Raw genomic sequence first — 20,326 nt, 5'->3', positions numbered from 1 at the left:
GCATATCTTTATCTTTAATTCTGTCACTTCATGCAGATTTTAAGCTTGCCCCGTTCTTACTGATTTGAAATTTGGTGATGGAAGCTGTAGTTCATAATCGTTTTAACAGGTGATACTTGCATCTTCCCATGCCTGTCTCTTCCCGTCTTGAATGAGTTTTACAGATGCTCTGTGTATCACCTGCATGCTGTAGTCCCATCTCTTCCAGTTTTCGTGTTCTGTAGTTAAAACCTAGAACTGCAGCATGGCGGTTAAGCATGGGATTGGAAATATTGCCAGGCATTGTCGTTGGGGGAGGTGATTATGAACCTGAATAGGTAAACTTGCAGAGGGTGAGGTGGTTTTGAGACAGCAGCCAAGGATGGACAAGACTGGTTTAAATTCAGTGAACTCTGTTTTTCAAGTGACAAAAAAGGTAAATGCAACTTGAAAAATACAACCCATATTATCTCCCCCCTAAGGTTTTCCCATTATGACTAAGTGCAAAATGGAGGACAAATTAGCAAGTTGTAGAAGACTGGGAGAATAAAAAAAGACGGAGCCTTGGAAATTCTATTTACTTTGGATAAAAAGAGAGAAATACTAGACCTAAGAGTATGAGTAGATGGGAAGGAATGCAAGAGGAGGGAGCAGAAATGTGGAGAAATGTTAGATTCTACATTGCCAGCAGGCAATCTTGGAAGAAGAGTATGCATGTCTGGATATTAAGGGTGACAATGTTTAGGTCAGCCACCTGTGGAAGTACGTAGCCAATGAAAGAACAAAGAAGGAATACAGGTTTGGTATTTGTAGTTAGGCACCTGGATTTTCTAAATGGCATTCAGTGAATTTTTCTCAATTTTTAGTTCTGCGTTCTTACCCTTCCCACAGACTGGCTGAAGCTGAGAAAGAAACTTCAACACAGAGTGACACCTGTAACTATGGGAGGAGGTGGCCTAGTTCTTGAATGCGAATCGGTCTTCTTTCTTTCGATTTTGTCTTAAATTATATTAGTAATCTAACACTCTGCTCACAAATCTTGCGTTAAGATTTTTTTTTTTCTAATGATTTAAAGGCATTTGTTTACCTCCGTTGCGTTAGTGGCATCTTCGGTGCCTTTGGTTGCTTCCGCCTTAAAATACTTGGCCAATTAGAGCACGGTGCTTATTTTCTTCAGTTGGCGACTATGAAGTCCTCACCTAGCATTTCTTGTGAGGTCACCCATTTCAGGAAATATGTAGCTCTTAGTGAAGGAATGGCAAAAAAATTGCTTCGGTTGAATTTGCAGCATTATTGTAAATATTTTTTTAGAGCATCTGTACATTTTGTCAGTGGAGTATTTATGTGCTGGCGGAATATCTCTGTGCTGGAGTAAGACAGCCTCTGTAACGTTTCTGCTTTTCAGGTGACAGCTAATCTCTGTCCTGGAGAACCCCCTCTGAGAGTTGGAAATAGGAAAGCAAGATTGTTGCTCTGACATAGGTATTTTTTTTATTGAGTAATTACTTCTTTTCTTAAAGAACTTGTAAACTTCTTCAAAACAGCTAGAACTTTTTTCCCCAATAGGCCCTTCATATATAGGTTCTCGGATCCGTTGTTGTAGAATGTGTATTAAGACCTATGGGTTTGTGTTATATAGGAAGTCTTATTGTTAATACTTTAAATAGTGATGTGAAAGCCTGAGTGCTACAGTCATATTTTTCATTTGCTTTGGGTTATGTGTATCACTTCTAAAAGTAGTGTTTGCTTGGTGAGATTGGAGTTCCTGGTCAACACCATGTTACCAAAAAGTCTACTTTCTTTTCCTGGGTAAATTTGTTAAATTGGAGATGTCATCAACTTCAAACCTCTCTAGTAATTAAATGAGAATTCTTTGTGGATTGGTTACACTTGAGCAAAAACTCCACTTCAGGAGTGCATGAAAGAGTGGATGAGGATAAAAGAGGCTTGGGGCGAAACGTGGTCGATTGACCCAGAAAGCGCTGGAGCGGCGAGCCGATCAAAAACCAGTTTTGTATGAGTGTAAAGAATGGGATGTGGAAAATGGTCCTCAAGTGATGCTAAAATGGCTTTAAGGCCCTGCATGTTAAAAAGAGGGGGGGAAAAAGGAGCGTCTTCTTTGTGAATGGGTGTGGGAGGGTACTGAGATTAACGTAATGTAAGACAAAGTTTGTATATAGTTAAAAGTTTATAATTTTTTTTATATGATGCATTTTTTCAAGTGTATTTTGGTCTTTAATAGATGCAATTGTAAGTACTGTGTACACTATCCAGCTAATAAAAATTTATAAACAGGGAACAAGCTTTGGCTCTGGTTTTCAGACCTGGTCTTTTCAGTGAAGTGGCAGCAGTGACGCGAGCGGTGAGGGCAGGCAGTGGGTTTAGCACCGCTGAGAAAGGCCTAGATGAGCTTTCCTGCCCTCCACCGCGGGGGACAGCTGGGTGCTCCTGCTGCCCTTCTGCCCTGCCCTGGACGAAAGGCCCGGGCATCTTTGTGTTCGTCTTCCCCGCCATCTTGCTGCCTGAGGGACTGCTCTGCCCACCCTTGGCGCCTGGCTGCTGGTGAGTGCTGGAAGCTGATTGGCTGAGGGATGGCCCACCGTGGGTGCTCATTGGATGGGTGGTGCTCTGGGACACCTGATTGGCTGGTGAAGAGGGCCTCCATCTTGGCCTGCTGCACTTCCTCACAGGCCGAGGTAGTGCCTCAAGATGGCGGCTGTAGGGTGGTTTGCATGCAGGGCCTGAGAAAGGAAGGATGGAAGAAGGCCTTGCCTCAGCTTTGAGCCTGGAGAAGCTGCTGTGACCCTCCTGAGGTTGGGAAATTGCCATCGCTGAGCTGTGGGGAGGGAAGGAAGTGTGCTTCGAGCTGGCTGGTGTTATTTCTGTGCGTCCTTCGAGTGTGGGGAGAGGGTTCGTTGACTCTGGGCTGGGAGGAAAGAGGATGGGCTGCAATTATTGTTTGAAAGGAAAAATTACTGTTCTAATAATGAAGAGAAATATGCCCAGTAGTCACGCTGTGTCCCGGCCATAGCTATCCAGCTCCTGGATATCTGCTGGCGTAATGCTCAGCCTGCCTTGGTGACATGCTTGCTGCAGAACTCATGGCATTGAATAATTATCCCTGAAAGGCCATGCAGAAGAATCCAATGATTATATAGAAGCTGCCCTGGAGCACAGGGAGTGTCCTATGGGTGCAGCAATGGAATCTGTACAGTGTTGCATAAATGTAAGAGATGACAATCCGACTTCATGTTACCCAAATGCTCTTCTTTCTAAGACATTCATTCCTTTATATTCTTGGTTACCTTCCAGGAAGGTGTTTTCTTCTTGTCCCCAAATTCCCAAGTGTCACGTCATTATCTTTTTTTTTGGCCAAATATGACTGAATGGGCACCCTTAGAAAAGGCTTATTTCTTGTCTTTTGGCACCAAAGGAAGTTTTCCTCTTAAGAGGATTGGGCAGGCTTTGAAAGGTTTAAGAGAGAGTCAGTTTCCATGTCTGCCTGCTAATCCCTCTCAGGCATGCTGTTTCTTCCATGCGGGCTGCTCAGGATCTCTCAGCAGTATAGTAACTTAAACATTCACTACAATAACATAAATACTTCTGTCGAGGCTGAGGTCCCACACTGTTAGGCAATCTTTGTGTGATACCAGGTGGTTGTAAGTTACAGTGTTGTTGAAACAGTTCCTGTGCACGTTTACAGTTTGCGAAGCTCTTTGGGCTAAAAGCAGCCATATAAAAAAGCAAAACATTATGTTCTGCCTATATTTTTTTTTTTCCCTGTGTTCTTGAGATGGGCACTCTTAGAAGGGCTACACCGAACTTCGCAGGTGTTTGTAGCTATATGCTGTGTTCTTGAAAGAACAGTAGGCGCTACTGCAGTTCAGGGACCGATTTTGCCCTCACTGCTGCAAAAGCATGTCTCTGCTAGCAGAGGTTGAAAGCACACTTGAATATCACTAGCTGGCAAAAACAGAACAAAAAAAGGCGAGTTTTACCCCAAGCAGTATTGTGTTTCTTTCTGCTGCAGTGGATGCCTCAATAGTGCTTTCCGAGTGAACCAACTGTGAGTGACATCTTGCACTAACTGTAAAGCAGCTTGGAAATACTGGATGCATTTGTATTTAGCTACACTGAAGTGGTCCCAAAGCGCCAATGGAAAATTGGTGTGTGCTTCTAATGCCAGTTATAGTGGGGCATAACCTTACCTCTTATGTCAAGTGTCAAAATTAGGGGGATGGTGTCCCCATAGGTGAGGTAGATAGAAGTTCTGCCAGCAGGCAGCTCAGAGCATCCAGTTAGGTCCTGCTGTTGGGAAATATCTTCTGAAGACGCCTTTTTCCCCTCTGCCAAATGCACAGGATCTGGCCTCCTAACTCAGACACTGTTGTACGTCCTGCAAAGCCCCCGCAGGCTGGTGGTCAGTGTGGGTCCTGAAGAAAGCTGGCCTGGTTTTCTGTCCCTGCATTGCTGGCAGCTCTGCAATCACGATGAAATGCAGAAGTGCTGGAAGTGTGATTGTTGGCAAACAGAGCAGAATAAATCCTCAAGGACCTCACAGCTGAAGATTCGTGAATGCAGAAGAGCATGAAGGGCGGTGGCCCAAGGGAGTAAGCAGGCCTTGTAGGCCTGGAGGGAATGCCCTCAGCACATAATAGGTTATCTGATTACAAAGCCACTCAGATATGGATTTTTTTACAGCTTTTTGCTTTATTCTTGATTTGAAATCCTTTTCAGTTCCCTGACAAGAACAGGAACGGACTAATTTAAAGCAGTCCCTCACTTTGGAGAGAAGTTCCTCTATCTGCTAATCTTGGGCTAGTTACTGTTGCCAGGATCTTGTCTTTAGTTGCTTTGCTTTCCTTTCTGGTAATCAGTATTTTACACTGGTTGGGCATGGGAGAGAAGTAAGGCAGGAAGCTGAGAACAATTGAACAGGTGTTCTGGAGTGAATAGAATGAACAGAATTTTGTACTACTGATGTGAAGTGAACGGGTTGGTAAGCTGGGTTTTCTCTTTCTTTAGGTTCTTCAAGCAGCAACACTTTGCTGATCCTTTGTACTTGCAGGAGTTTGACACAATCAGTTGTTCCAGAAACGTTCTCGTGTTTCAGTGACTCCCAGAGGAAGAAGAAAAGTATGAATGAGTCAACTTCATTTTGTCTAGCAGGACACTCCTCAGTCTCTGTAGTTTGTAGTATATGCAACACTCAGTTTGCTTTCCCGTTTTGCTTTCTGTGGGTCTTTCAAGACATGGAGCAGAACTGGTTGGTTTACACAGTGGCTAATAAAACATTCTCTTTCATCTCTGCCTTTTGCTTAAATCTCCCTGGCTTCTTAGGCATATGGCAAATTGTACCCAATTTGCAAAACTGCTACTGGAAGGCACTTAGATGACATAATACGATGATGACTTTAGCAGAATCTCTAGATTATACTTTATTATATGATTGTTATGTTCTTATAGTGCGCTTAGGGCAAGAGCTGTTTGCGGTGAAGAGCATGGAACAGATGAAGGTGCCCAGCCATTTGTCCTATGGATATTCGTTTACTCCTATTAGAGATGAAAACGGTCCTCGTAGTGTTTATGGCTTCTCAAATGAGACAAAGAAAAAACAAATAACTCCTTTAGCATAGGCTGCAGAGAATGTTTAGAGTTGGAGTGAGTTTTAACTAGATGTCCTGCAGAAGGACAGAGGAGAGGTCTGGAGGCACTGGAGTGGAATGTACTGACTAATAGCCTCAGTCGTAGAAAAAGCTCCTGCCCTCTTACATCCTGTCAGCCGTGTCCTGCCCATCTGATATGCCCGGTTCCTAGAATGCCACGACTTTATTTTGTGCTACCATCAAATGAAAGATAAGCTGGGAGAGATGTGCTGGCCAGATACACATCTACACAACTATTCAGCAGCCAATCTAGGACTAGGGGACTAACTAGCTGCCTCTGTCAGGCTTATCTGACATGGCCAGGTTTGTAATGTCCCAGATGTGCAGAGGCTGCTCGTACGCGAGTTAGACCGTTCCTGAAGGTGGTTCACAGCGGGGCGTAACAGGAGGAGGATGGATGGGCTGCTGATACTTTGCAAACTGAACAGCCGAACATGCCAGTCTAAACTGGGTCTTAGGATAATTCGTCCTTCGTTGTAGGCAGTTCAGGTTACTAGCAAATCTCCATCATTTGCACAGAAGGAAAATACCCGTAAGATGTTACAAATTTAGAAAGATTTGAGAATATTTCTTGTGTCTTTATTTTAAACCAGGCAATTATATTTTTACATTTTGTGACAGAGGACTGATGCTGTCCATACAGATAAACTGTCCCTAGAAACACCCTCAAATTCATCATACGATAGTAGATCTTCTTCAGCTTTGTAGGCAGAAAGAAGTGCATACCAGTAAGCCTCTCTATTAAGTTAGTTATTTAACATCTATTACTTCAGGATCTGAGGCCCCCAGAACTTCCACTGTGTATGACATTGCACCCAGATGAGGAATTTAGGCATACAAAGTTTTAGGTGCTTTCAAAGAATCAAACAGGCTAAATAAGATGTTGAATTTATATATTGAAGCTTATTATGTTAACCATTTGTCTGTCTTATGGTGTATCATTTCAGACCTTAATGGTGTGGTCCCCACACCAACGCTTCTGACATCTCAAAAATTACCCAAAGCACAAGGGTGTCAGTCATTAATTATTTCCAGAGTTGGTCAATGCAGTGACCATCAAAAAAAAAAAGGAAAGAAAAATTAAAAAGGGAAATAACAGAATAACGGCATGCAAGAACACAAAATGCGAAGCTGGGACAGGAAGTGAAGAATGAAATCATGCAAGCCTGTTTAGGAAGCTACAAATTTATTTCTTTAGCTATTATTATGGGGTTTTTCTAGCTTTATTTTCAGAGAATTTGCAGTAGAGGGACAAAATAATCTCAGATATGATGGCAAAAATCCTGCTATTGTGTAGCCACATCAGACCAGTCAACAGAATTTCCTACTTCTCTCCTCTCTCTCTCTTTCTCTCTCCCTCTCTCTCTTTTTCCCCGCCACTCTTCAGAACTGTACAAGCACTCACAGGCACAGTGCAGTTTATCTGATCCATGGACATATTCTCTGCCTTTTTACATTCATTTCCTCCCATGCCACCCAGTACCTAGGCTGGAGTCTTGCAATCTTAATACCAAAAAACTGAAACCATTTTTGTGTCGTACTTAGCATCCTCAGGCTCCAACTCTCAAAATTAAGATGAAAATCTCAGTCAGGTGAATTTTGAGATTTATCCGTAATCCCTAAGGAATGTTTGCACATATCGCCATGATAACAGGATTTGGTATTTTGATCAAAATGTATGTAGTTTATAATAAAGTCAAGCTAGATTTGTACTGTAGCATGGGTGTGGCATTAATAAACAAGAAGCACCAAAGGCAAGGAAATGCAAAGTTATTTCTTTGTAAAACTAACTAACTAACTAACTTTGGGTGTGAATTCTACACCCGTGTGTTCAAGCTGAAGGCAGTTTATACCATAGCGTAGACAAATGTTTTTCAACCAGACCCTTGTTTACTAAAACATGCCAAGTGCATTACTTGTCTCTCTGAAGTCCATGAAACAACTTAGGTGTTTAAAATAAAGCAGATTCTTTACCCCTTTGCTGACTTGGACCTTAGCAGAGTGAGCAATAATTAACTTTTTATATATGAGTATTGAAGTGGGCTGTTGAAGAATGTCTACAAGGAAGTGTCGTGTTCCCGTATCTCACAGCCCTTTGGTGACTGCGGCACTGTATCAGCCGCTACCAGAGAGAACCAGTTTCCTGTATTTGGGCTTATAGTTGCCTGTTGTTTAAAAATAGAGCAATTTGGAAAAAAACAAATATACCACAGCTTTCCACGAGGTTTGCTTACCAACAGCTGAACTGTGATGCTGTGCTATGCGAAAAGTTATTTTCTCAGGGAAGGTGTGTGCATCCCTGTGCCTCATGCTTTCACTCGCTTTCTGCCTCGCGTCCCATCTGTACCCAGCTTCAGCGCCTGGTTACAAATGGACTGTTTCTAAATGCAGTTCAGCAAACTTCTGTGAATAAGCCCAAGGCTTTGTGCTGCTTGGATTCGGTGAACCTGTTTTTTCAGTTCCAGAGTGTGGAGTTGTGGCTCTGAAGATGACAGTAGCATATTCCACAGGCTCTGAGGAAACTGAAATGCCTGGTGGTTCTTGAACGTGAAAGAAAACTTGTGGTGGAGGCTGTGTGTTGACATATATAACATCTTCAGGCTTTGGCTGAGATTGGTGCCTTATGACAGCATATATTGTACTGTCATTCAGTTCCCCTTCTGGCATTCTGCTTGCTTTGTTTCTTCTGTCCTTCTGACAACCATGAAGAATGAGAAGTTAAAAAGAAATTCAGCATTTTTTGCTTCTGAATATTAGTCTTAGTTCATCTACCACCACAAATATTTTCTCCTTGTACCATGAAACTAGGGAAGAGGGGAGGGGCTGCATGGGAAGAGGGAATGTGTTCTCAGAGGAGTTTAGAAAACTTCTCCTGCACAAAACTCTACTTCCTAAGATTTAAGGGGCTGGGTAGAAAGATGTAACAACAGTTAACATGCTAAATATTTAGGGCGATTGCAACTAGTGAAGTTTAATGAGAAACTTTGGAGATGTTTTTGAAGATTCAAAGCCAGTTAATTGTCAAAACTATATGTTTGTTATTACATTTATTCTTCTGAGTACTATAAACAAAAATATGCAGAAGGGCTGTGACTTACTCAGATAACCGACTTAGGTTGTGTCTGCTTTGCAGCAACATATCAGGCAATCAACACACACAGACAGCTAGCTTTAGTCTGCTAGCTCGAGCGGGTGCTGTGCATCCACTGTAGGCTGCATGGTGCTGCCTGCTTTGTGCTCCCCATGATGGTGAACACAGAGCCAGTGTCTCTGCATGACAGAGATCAAACAAAGCGCCAGGAATGTGGCATTGCTGACGGTGCCTTACCTGCAGCGCTGCTTGTCTGAAGGAAGAATGTCTGCCAAAGTCCATCCCCCTTCCTGCCGTAAAGGACAGAAACTCCTTTGAGTGTAAAACTACACCTTTACCTTTTCAATTTAAAAATTACTACTCCCACTATCCCTTCCCCGTGATTTAACTCGCATCTTGCGTTTCACTCTCAGCTCGGTCTCATTGCCTCCCTGGACAACGACTGCTATGGACAGACCTTCCTTACATTCAGGGTGGTGGGATAGCAAGCTGTAGGGGCAGGAAAACTAGACAAGAGGATTAAGGAGCTTTACCTGCCGTTTTCTTTCTGATGTAAGTCGTGACAAGGAGTATAACAGTAGCAATCAAAGCAGTTATTGGCAGGAAGGAACTCAGCACCATGAGAGCATAGAGAGTCCTGCAGGGAAAAGCATGATATCCCCATTACTATTTACAGCACCAGAGGTGACCAGGTTAATTTGGGAGGGGATTTTGTGTGTTTGAAAATGGATTATGGTTCCAGGATAAAAATTCAGCATGCAAATATTACCCCTGCTGTCTCTAAACAAGTGTGGTTCCATGAGGTCAGTACTGATCTACAGCCACAGAGGATCCCTCCCAGCTGTATTTTCTTTGGCACTTGGCAAGCCTGGGGAATACTCAGGAGCTTGAATTCTCTTCCTGCAGTCATTTGCAGTGCTACCAGAGTTCAAAGGCGTCCCTCATCAGGATGCAGTAGCTCTTCTCCTGGTCTGTCTTTGATCAGGATCATTAATAGGGTCACCTTTGATCAGGCCTGGTGATAACTCTGGTCTGACATGCTATGTTGTTTAGCTGGGATTGGTCTTAGCCTGGCATGCTTGTACAAAAGGCAGAGTCATTGTAGCATTGCATGGCCCATATAGTTGTCCCTTTTTTAACCAGGTAGAAAGTAAGAATGCAGTCAAACTGAGGATCTTCAGTTGAGGCCTCACCTAGTGCTCCTGAAATGGAAAAGAGCCAGCTACAGCTTTTCATGGCACTTGCAGAGGTTGGACCAAACTCTGTAGCGGAGAAAGGGGAAGCCTTTTTGTGTGTGTTTGTGTGTGCCTGCATGTGCTTCAGTTGTTTGTCACACTTCTCCTCAAATCCTGCAATGCATCCGGAATGCTATGCTCAGAGTCTGGGAGTCTTTGTTTTTTACCTCTGATCGTTACTGCTGTCATCTGTGGAGTTGACAACATCTTCCTTCTTAGTGGGGAGTGAAATGGTGTCTAAATCTGCATCCTGATTCCAACTTTTCCCTCAAAAAAAAAAAAAGAAAAAAAAAACAAAAAACCAAAAGCAGGTGATTTTCCCACATCAATCCATCCCTGGTGACTTTTTCTCATGCTAAAAAATCCTGCTTTGCATTCAAGAATGGTCTAGAGTTGCTGCTTGCTTGTTAGCTATGAAATCGTGAAGTTGAACAAGAAAATTCATCCTGTGCTATTTACCAGTAAAAGAAGGTTAGTTAATGGAGCTGAATCACAGGAATGCAATCAACCGGTTCCTCAGGTACCGGGAGTTTTGTCTGGGTGATTGGATAGTACCTGTTATCAGCGTGTCTAAGTGAAAACACCAAGTTCAGGCCCAGCCAGAAAGCTAGGAGTAAGTAGCTAGTACGACAAGAACAGACATATTGTGATTCCAGTTTCCTTCCCTTCGGGTGGTGATCCTCTGGTGTTTTTTTCATGCTTGCAAACTATTTGATATGTGATTGCATGATGCCTTGGAAAACCTGCTTATGCAATGATTATATCATATGCAGAGGCACAATGAGATTTGGGTTCTGATTTCCTTACAAGTTTGGGTCTGTGACAGATCAAAGGGAAAGGACAGCTCCTTCAGGAGACAAGTTCTCTAGAAGGTATAGGTCGGCCATGAAAATTCATGCCATTTTAGAGAACAGTATGAAAATTGAATTGCTTATTTGGGCGCTTGAATGCTGTTAGAAAGGAAGCATCTTAGAAAAAAGCTGTCATGTGATTCCCGTACACGTTTTTCATTCATGTCAGAAAAATCAAAGAACAGCTTCCGCTAAACATCATCTGTTTTTCTGCCTCCCGTGCTGGCTAAAAGCAGAAAAGGAAGTAAAGTGTTAAAACAAATACAGAAGTTTACTAACGAGCAGTGACAAAGAGCTGCACTTTGGTAGAAATTCAGGCAAAGATTCAGATTGCTTGGAGTCTGTTTCATCTGCTGATGTAAATGTAAAATTTCATTAGTCAATAAAGCCAAGCCAGACTCCCCCGCCAGTTGGCTGCAATTTGTGTATACCATTAGTATGTATCAAAAATCTGTTAAAAAAATAAATAAATCAGGAATTATGTGTGTCTCAGGAAATATCCAGGCTCAGAAGAGAGCTCTTTAACATTGACCTGTAATCTTTCTTGTCAAGTAGTAAGAAATTGCTGACTTTTAGAAGATCGTTAATTCTTTGATTAACTCTCCCAAAACTTCCAGCATGATCCTATTCAGTAGTTTATTTCTCCTCTGGAAGTGGTTCTCAAGACGATATTCTCCTGAGTCATTAAGTTGGAGCTTTTTCAGCCACACTCTAATCATTTTCCATGAGAAGTCATTCATCATTTCAGTCCTTCCTACTTTAATGATACTTTGATCAGAGTTACCTCTGATAATAGGTTGGCATCTAATTTGGGACACTGTTTTGCACCAAATAAAATGCTGAAGTTTCCTGACATTGGCTATGACATAATAGGAGCAATGGACAGACAGGGAATTCCCTTTTTTTTTTCAAATAGCCTTACAAGTTCTAAAGAAAATAGAGTGGTGATTCATTAGAGGGAGAAGACAGGAAAAAACAGTCTCGTGGCGGTGTACATCTCGCCCACAAAGAGGCAGAGCTGACATCAGTGCAAAGAGAACTTGCAGAAGACAAGGCAATAACCAGCCCACCAGTCTGAGGGGGGTGATCACTGGAGATGAAGTTGGGGTGGCAAACGGGAAATCTGGATTACTGCTGCCCTTCCTGATCATGGGCCGTATCAGGCCCCAGCACTGTGGTTGCTGTCAGATTCCCCAGGTGCTGGGACCTGGAGCCACCTCAGCATATTTCTTATCCCTCATACAGGTGTTCAAGTTTAAGATGGTGTTGCTCCATCTCACGAGCCTTCTACGTGAGTTATCAAAGCTTTTCTGTGTGAAAGATCTCTGTGACTGTGAAACACTTCTAACAGAATGGAAAATTTTTGCAAAAGCAAGTATTGTTTTTTCATTTTCACCAACTAACTTGAAATATTTCTATCCCAAACCCATTTGATTTTGATTAATACAATCCTACAAAATTATATTTATTGGTTTTGATGGTAATGCATAAAATACTGATGATTTTCTTTTTTTTTTTTCTTTCCTTTGAAACTTTTTTGTTTCATGTGGCAAAAGTAATTTCCTGGGTGCTTCTCTTTCTGGATACATATAGGTACATATTGTGGTTCTGTGTTGAGCTATATAATAGAGTTTTACCCTGTCCTTGATAACCTCTAGTGGGATCTCTATGTCTAGATACACTGTCTTTTGCTGTGAAACAAAAATGGAAATGACACATCATTCTTGATTTATTTAGGCTGTCTCCCACCCAGTGCACTGTTGACTTCATACCTCACCCTCACGTGAAACCGCCATCTGTATTCTTTGCAATAGAATATTCTTCAGATCACCCTGCACCCCACGCTGATATGTGCCAGAATTCTCTTTTCGAAGTGCTGTTGTGATCACAGAAAACCAGCCACATCCAAAGTCTACCAGGTCAACTGAATGATGCAGTGCACCGTTAAAGTTAATCTTTTCTTTTAGAGGGGAACTCAAGGCTAAGACTGGACAAGGCTTTTCTGACAGCTCCTTGCCCCAAAATGTCTTCTCACATAAATTCTTGTGCATGTCACGTGAGCAGTTAGCTCTGGAGGACGCTCCCTCCGCATGCAGAAACCCTTAGGTGTCCTCTCCTCCCATGCATGGTTCCTCCAAAGAAAGAGAATGATGCCACAACTGGTCACAGCTCAGTATGGCAGGTTTTCTTACCTTATACCACTGGGCCTCCGAGAAGAGTAACTTAATGCTGCAGGTTTGCCTAAATAAACATCTATGCTCAGCCTTAGTGCCACTACCCTTTTTCCATTTTTTATTCCTATTGTTCCTCTCTGTGGACTAAGTATTTATTTGCAATAAGAAAGCAACCAGCAGCTAGCCTGTCTGTGACAATACGTGGTCCATGATGTGTCAGGAGAGAGCAACAAACACCGATTTTCCTCCCCATGTGCTAGGTGATTTCAGACTGAGAACTTACAATAGCGGGAGAGAAAGGTCTCAGAAGGGCAAAGATTGCCAAATGCCCCACCATGAAGTTCAGTTTCTGGACAAAATACAGAACTACTATAGACAAAAAAAGCTTGTATAATTAAAATAAGCAAATTTCAGGCTGAACATTTCCTCCCCTTATTGACTTCTGGGAATCCCGTTCTGTACCCGGCTACGGATGGCCTGAATAAAAAGTGCTCAAGCAGAGAACAGCGTGCAATACACTCAACAGCACAGAGAGCCTCCTGTTCTTTGGAGAAATGGAGAGTCTCTGAGCCTTACCTGGTAGTGCCAGCAAGAGCAGCAGGGCTGGAAAACCCCTCATCCTGAAGTAGAAAGTGTTTTAGGGCATAGAGGAAAAAAATGGATCCCAGAGCTTCTTTATCACTGAGAAATTCTCTGTTGCAGAGGAAGCTAACTTGCTCTGTCACTTGCAGTGGTCTGCTGCCTGGAGTGATGATGCCAGTTTGGAATTGCTGCGAATATCTTTTAACCACAATCTTAATAATACTTCTTGGGTGGGAAGGCTGCATAATGTTTACTGGCTGCTTTTTTGCTTTAAATATGTTGTTGTCTAGATAGCCATATTTAGCAATCAGGCTGTGAGGCTGGAAAAGAAACTTTTTTGGTCTCTAGTGCTGCCTTGGTATGTTACGGAGCAGCTCTCAGTCAGATATGTTCATCCTTACATGCAAGTTTTATATTCCTCATTCCCAAAGCCCTTGCATAGTGGTGGAGAGCCATCACTGTGCCATCACAGAGCAGCGGATGGCCCTGCCTGAGGTGCCTCAACAGGTTGCAGCTGGAACTAGGACCTAGATCTCCTCATTAGAGCTGCAATTCCCTTGTTTTCTAGCACATCTAGTCAGGCACCACAGTACTGCCCAGGAATACTGAAGCTAGGTTTGTGTTGGTAGAGCTGCAGTGGTGTGCGACTGTGTATGTGCTAATTTACCCTCTGGAAACAGTGGCAATTAATTTAGACGGAGCAGAACAATGCATGGCCTGCTCTGGTTTTGGGATCTGAGCTGCTGTTTCTACACGGTGCTAAATGGAGGTGGCTGGATGTGCCAACCTATCCAGCTGGCTCAGAGCATTTCTGTACGTTATAAACACACCAGCATGTTCTAAGTGTTACCTCTTCTTTGGGTGATGTGTTGTGGTCTGGTGTACTGCGGCTCTTTATCATGAATCCACACGAAGTCACATAGTCAGTTTGATTTTATTTAGCTTTGCAGGCAGTGCAGGGAAAAGCAGTGTGAATGCCCTTGGGTTTGGGGTCTTCCTGGGAGAGCTTCACTTTGGGGCGTGATGAACAATGATCACATGTTAGTAACATCCCCTTCAGAGGGATGAAAAAACACAGGGAGAAAAAGACAGAGGGAGAAATGCAGAGAGAAAGTTCATTCTTTGTTCGCAAAGGCGTTTGAGAAATGAGGAAGCAGGCTCAGAGCTGCACGTAGACTTCATGTCCCTTTCTGTTGTGTTCTGCAGTTCCTCACACCTTTCCACAGTGACTGTTGAGCAAGGTGTGTCCAAGGCAGTTTTTGGGAGCTGGTCTTCACCACCTTGGAAAGACAGAATCTCTCACCTGGCACTACTCTGAGGTGACATGAAGATGACGGCTCTCAGTTTAGACCCTGGTGGAATAATACTGGGGATGGCTGTCTGCAATGACTCTCTGCCTGGTGGTGGTGCAGCTACTGGCTGTGACTGGAGATGATGCAGAGTGTTGCATTGTCGTAAGTGTCTCAAAAGTTTCAGTCTTTAGAGAGTGGAATCTCAGTTTAAAAGCTGATTTCTAGGCGAATAATATTAGTTTTCAATACAAACCATCTAGTTCTGGTTATATTTCATGCTTTTGGAGGAGCCATTTGAGTGTTTTGTAGAGACATGTAGGACACCTTGAAAAAAGCTCTTCAACGCTGATCTTCAGTGAATCAGAAGTTTCTTGGAGATTTGAGACAGAACCATGTCTTTCCATTTTAGCAGTATGTGGATGTGTTTGTGAGTTGCTCAACACATGGTTGTTGAGATGTGTTACCTGAACTTGTATTTATGTTCACTTCTTTATTTGTAGTTTTATTTATAATAAAGCATTTGCTAGTAGCTGTATAGAGCAGCGAAGTTTTTTCTGGCCGAGCAATGAGCTGGGGAAAAACAGAGCAGAGCTCTCTCACCTTTACCATGCCTGGGAAAGCATCTCTGCACATAAGTCTGGGCTGGGTCTCTTGACAGAAAACCTTCATATTCCTCCTTTCCCTCTGGCCCTCGATCCCATCCTCTTCCGTTAGGTTCAAGTGTTACTGGCAGCATCTGTTCAGCTCAGTTGTGTTGGAAAAAGTTGGTCAGCGCCAATGAGAAGAGGTGGTACATGGTGACAGTCCCTCTCTAGAGCGATAGGTTCCTCAATACCTATGTTTAGTAGGCAATCCTTTTCTTATGGCAGGTGGCAAAGCTTTGCCAGCAAATGCTTGCTGTTCATTTCTCTGTGGATTCCCTCTGGTTTGGCTCTAAGCAGTGCTCTCCCAGGAGGGGCTGATTCCATCATGTGCCAGGTCACCAGCGATATGGAGGGCCTGCTGCTCATTCAACCTTGGGTTCTTCTGCTCTGTTTCTCTGTTCTTCCTGCTGTTGCCAATGATAAAGATCAGCACAGCCACCATGAACTTAGTAACCAGGAATCCAGCAATGATGTAGAAGACAGTGAAATCAGCTTCAGGAGGGATGCTATGGGGAACCATAAGTACAACAATGAAGGGGATGGTTCAACCTTCAAAGAAACTTTTGTAGGACACAACATAGATATGGTAACATCTCCTGCAACAGGCAGTCCCTGCCTGTGCACAACAGAGCCTGGGAGGTTAGAACAACTACAGTAGGTTGTGTCACGTATGGATTAATTATGATCTGCAGGAGTTGTTTTGCTTGGCACTGAAGCACTGCATTTTCTGGATTAGGATAAAGCTGCTGTGTAGAAACCCCTCAGCAGCTCCAGGCATTGTCACAGGTTAGGAAGAGGTAGAGAATATGCCTGTAGTGGTATTCCTCTGAGCTTCCACTGGGGTTGTCAATGCTAATCTGCCTTAGTCCTAGGAAGACTAGAGATCACAGCATGAGGAGTTTTATGGCTTACCTGGAGATGCTCTGCACAGCACTGGGCTCCTCTGGCATTTGAGTCTCCAGGAAAGCTGATGATAGAAACAGAACAGTTTAGTCTGCAGATGTTTCTGCATGATATTCCTTGGTGTCTCCAACACCAGTGCCCCAGGAAGGCGTAGATAACCAAGGTGAGATTTGGCACTGGGCTGCATGCTAGAAGATAAATCTGGGCAGCAACAAGGGGATGCCATGTGTTAGATGTCCTCTAACAGTGAGAGCATGTTGCTGTAAATCAGGAACTAAAAAGCAGCAATGAAACACAGAGCCTCCTTAAGTAAGACAAAAGGAGATGTTTACTAAAGTGAGGCCTTGGCATCTCCAGACACACGTGAAAATTAAGTAGGAACTCAGGAGCCCCCCTCCATCCCATACACCGCGGTGATGTTCTCTGCAGCACAGGACATACCTGTCAGCACTTCCACTTGCACCTTCCTTAAGCTGTTTGTTTCCCCCAGGTAGTCAGTTTTGCACTGGTACAACCCAGCGTCCTCCTTCTTGAGTCGCTTCATGGTCACCGTCAGGACCCCTTCATGGACATTGTCCCTGATGGAGGTTGTGCCGTTCCTGTTCTTTAGGAATGGCAGCCAGAAGCGTCGGGCGCTCACCACGTGTTGGCACTTGGTCTCATCGACCTGCTTGCACCAGCTCTTTTCTCTCCACCGCTGCTGCCAGGGGTCATAGGTGCAGTTGACAGAAATGGTGCCCCCCTCCATTCCGTACACCACAGTGACGTTCTCTGCAGCACAGGATGCTAGGAGAGAAGGAGGAAGGGGTGAGCCAGTCTCTTTCGTATCTGTCCCTTACCACTATGTTTATGGTAAACATAATTTTCATCTTTTACAACTCCAGTGATAGCTGCTGTCAACTGTCAGGCTGTCACCTGACTGCTTCCTCGATGAAAGACACAGCGTGCTGAGGTTCGGAGTCGTGGTTCCCACTTTGTTGAAGTGTGTCTGTAGTGATCCCTCTGACTGGTGCATCGTTTGGCTCTTGCCAGGCAGCTGTTCTTGTGTGGGAAGAAGGAGGTGTCAGCTTCATTAATATTTGCAGATTTTCTGAAGCTCAGGAAAATTTGGTCCTTGGGCCCTTGTGGTGACTGCTCTGGATTGCAGCCTGGAGCTCAAGCACAGCACACTTTCTGTAATCACTGGGCTCCTGCCCAGTAAGGGGAAGCAGTTCGTCAGTGTGATTAAATATAAATCTGCATTTTCCTCTGGTGCTGAGGAGCATGAAGCTGGGCATTCAGGTAGATTGAGTTGGCAGGCAAGCTGTCTTGATTTTTAAAAGCTCTTTTTACAAGGCAGCTCGTAAAAACATGGCTTGACCCAATGATGACAGACTGTTTCTGTGTAACTCTCAGTAGGCTAGTCTTGCTGTAACAGCCCTGCTCTGCGAGGTCCAACCTGCTTACTGGCAGCAAGGCAGCTTGTTTCAGGTTTTGGCCTTGAGGTCAGCCCATCCACATATGGTCATAGATGCAGATTTGGCTCTGGAGTAGCTTCTGCTGCGGAAAAGGTCCTTTGCAGTAAATGCCCATGAGGTTTATCCCTATTTTAAGGCTCTTTACACAGCCATAGAGAAGCAACACAGCCCTGGAAAATGCTAGAATCAGTGACACCTACAAAACAGTGCCCAGCTAGCCGTTTAGGAGGGTATTTCTTATCCCACTCCTAATTTCTAAGTCCAGGGTCTTCGCAATTTTTTTCACCCCATCTTCTAGTATCCTACTAATTTTTAATCCTGTTGACAATGTCATGGCCTTTGGCTGCTTGGCTTTTTTTTTTTTTTCTTTAGTTCCTTATTTCTAATTTCCATTCCTCTTTATGGTAGGCAAAGACAGAGGGGACAGTTTGAACTATTAATATTTCCAGACAGAAGTGCAGTGTGGTATTTGTGGAAATCTCTGTATTTCTAGTGAAAAAAATTCAAAGGCTAGTGCCTTCTGTAAAACGGTAAGTAATGATAAACCAGAAGTAAAACAATAGGCTCTCTTGAGGACTTTGTGTTGGCTGAGCCTTTTAAAAACACTTTTAAAAATTATTTCAGCCATTCTAAGTGAATTGTAAACTAAAAAATCTGAAGATCTTTCAGGTTTGAGTGGAAGAAGGCATAAAAATGGATCTGTGCTCTCCAAGTATCCAACACCTACAACTCTTTATCCTGGGATGTTGCTCCACTCAGTTGTTCCAGTCAAAGCTTAACTCACTGCCTGTCCAGTCCAGTCCTGTGCAATCCCTCTAAACAATTTAACCCCCCCTCCTATTTCTCTTGTGGACCCCTTCTCACCTCCAGTTGTGCCCCTTCAGTTCCTGAAACGGCCCCAGGGTTTTGGTTTTTTGGTTTTGTTTTAAATAGAAACAGCATTGCAAAAAACCTCTTGATCAGAATCATGGCATTTAAAAATTTGCTGATGCCTCCGTGGAAAACTTTGTGTCATTATCTTTTCCAGCAATTCTGCTGACGGATCACTTGCTATTTGTGTTCCTCCTCCCTTGTTGTGTGCTACTGAAAAAAAGTATAGTGGAGTTTTTTCCAAACTCATTCAGATTTTTGAGATAGGTTTCTGCGCTCCCAAAGCCTGAACCTGTGGCTTTTCTGTGCACTGCTGCAAGTATCTGAGATCTCCAAAGTGCAGCTGGAGAGAGAAGGCTGCCGGCTGGGAGTACCAGCGGGGTCCTGTGCCTTCTCGTTTCAGATGAATGTTACTTTCCAAGCTGAAAATATCCCAAAATTTCAGAGATGTCCCCTTCACTGAGTGTTACTTTTCTCCTCTTGAACCCTAGCTACTGCTACCCGAAGCCTTACAAATGCAAACAAAGAGGATTTTGCAATTTCGCATTTCGCTCTGAGAAGGTACACAAGAGTTCTGTCAACAGGGTTTCCTGTTCTGACTCAAAAGGATCCCTGTGAGAAAAGCTGCACACTTGGATCACTGCTGGCCCTTTGTTAAATTAAGGGAAAAGAGCAAACTCTGAGGAAGGAGTCTGCCACCCCTGCAATGTAATTAGGGAGGACAAGGAGAGTGCAGAAGACCCTGCAGTGCTCCAGGTTCCCTCTGCTTGCATTGCGTTGGACCTTGCAGTGTTACAGACAGGCAGCAAGACTCTTTATCCATGGTAAGTGTTTGTACTGGTCTTCCAAAGAACCACAAGCTACAATGAAGATGCCTTTGCATCTGGAAAAAGCTACTGTTTCAAGACCTGGCTTCAAGACCTCCCATAGCTTTATCAGTAATCTCATAGGAGGTGCAGGTAGAGACTAAGTTTCGCACCTTTACCCTATCTGTTAACAGAAACCCAAAGCCATGTACGCTTTCTTACCTGACAAGAAGACCAAGAAGATGAGGCGCACGAGCTTCTCCATGCCAGCTGAGCAGCAAAGGGGACAAGAGAGGAGTCTGGAGAAAAGTGAAAAGGGCTCTTGCCCAAGAGCAGCTTGCTTTTCCCCTCTCCTTGCTCTGCCGGAAGGAATGAACACAGGAACTTGGCATCTTTTTCATCCTGCATATTGAGCAATTCACCAGGCATTTCTTTGGTGGGCTGAAAATTCAGACATCAGCATTGCCCACTCACAGTCTAGACAGCCTGAAAGGGAGCATCATGTGATGGCCTGAAACCCAGAGGTACCGGGAGTCCCTCTGAGCTCAGCAATGGTGCCTGTCCACCAAAGCAGGCTTTACATGCAGGCTTTGCATGGGGTGAATTGGAAAGAGAAAGGGTGGCTCTCATCGAGACTCTGCAGGTAGCTCAGTCAGCATCATGAGGGTGAAAGGAGGGCAAGGACATAATCTTGTGGGTTATTTTCAGGAGAAAGAAGATTCGGAAGAGCCTGCGCATGAAGCATTCCTGTTTGATGCCGAACTGAAGACAGAAAG

General features: G+C 43.7%; 2 protein-coding genes across 2 annotated transcripts; both read right to left on the bottom strand.

The window, feature by feature from the left end:
* Positions 1-6,232: 6,232 nt before the first annotated feature.
* Positions 6,233-13,615, bottom strand: TREML1 (triggering receptor expressed on myeloid cells like 1). The gene is given in 8 exon segments (XM_086476741.1): positions 6,233-8,336; positions 8,974-9,026; positions 9,270-9,373; positions 10,139-10,238; positions 10,779-10,836; positions 11,434-11,739; positions 12,595-12,954; positions 13,568-13,615. Coding segments are annotated over 8 exon segments (1,356 nt in total). The 3' UTR covers positions 6,233-8,009.
* Positions 13,616-15,803: 2,188 nt separating this feature from the next.
* LOC104349503 (triggering receptor expressed on myeloid cells 2) lies at positions 15,804-19,815 on the bottom strand. The gene is made up of 4 exons (XM_009955060.2): positions 19,773-19,815; positions 16,859-17,203; positions 16,427-16,481; positions 15,804-16,020 (listed from the first exon to the last, which is right to left on the bottom strand). Exons 1-4 carry the CDS (start codon positions 19,813-19,815, stop codon positions 15,804-15,806), a joined length of 660 nt encoding a protein of 219 aa, XP_009953362.2.
* Between the last annotated feature and the right edge of the window lie 511 nt (positions 19,816-20,326).

Source organism: Leptosomus discolor, chromosome 21, assembly GCF_034619465.1.
Source record: "Leptosomus discolor isolate bLepDis1 chromosome 21, bLepDis1.hap2, whole genome shotgun sequence".
In the NCBI taxonomy this organism is placed as follows: Eukaryota; Metazoa; Chordata; class Aves; order Leptosomiformes; family Leptosomidae; genus Leptosomus; species Leptosomus discolor.
Note: the sequence above shows the minus strand (reverse complement) of the source record. Positions and strands in the feature narration are given on the sequence as shown.

Bases quoted from the DNA above. Each gene is read 5' to 3' on its own strand.
- LOC104349503 (XM_009955060.2), bottom strand. From the start codon at position 19,815: ATGGAGAAGCTCGTGCGCCTCATCTTCTTGGTCTTCTTGTCAG. The intron at 16,482-16,858 runs GTATGTCCTGTG...TTCTATCATCAG, and splicing joins GCAAGTGGAAGTGCTGACAG to CTTTCCTGGAGACTCAAATG. The intron at 16,021-16,426 runs GTAAGCCATAAA...GGTTCCCCATAG, and splicing joins GCTGTGCAGAGCATCTCCAG to CATCCCTCCTGAAGCTGATT.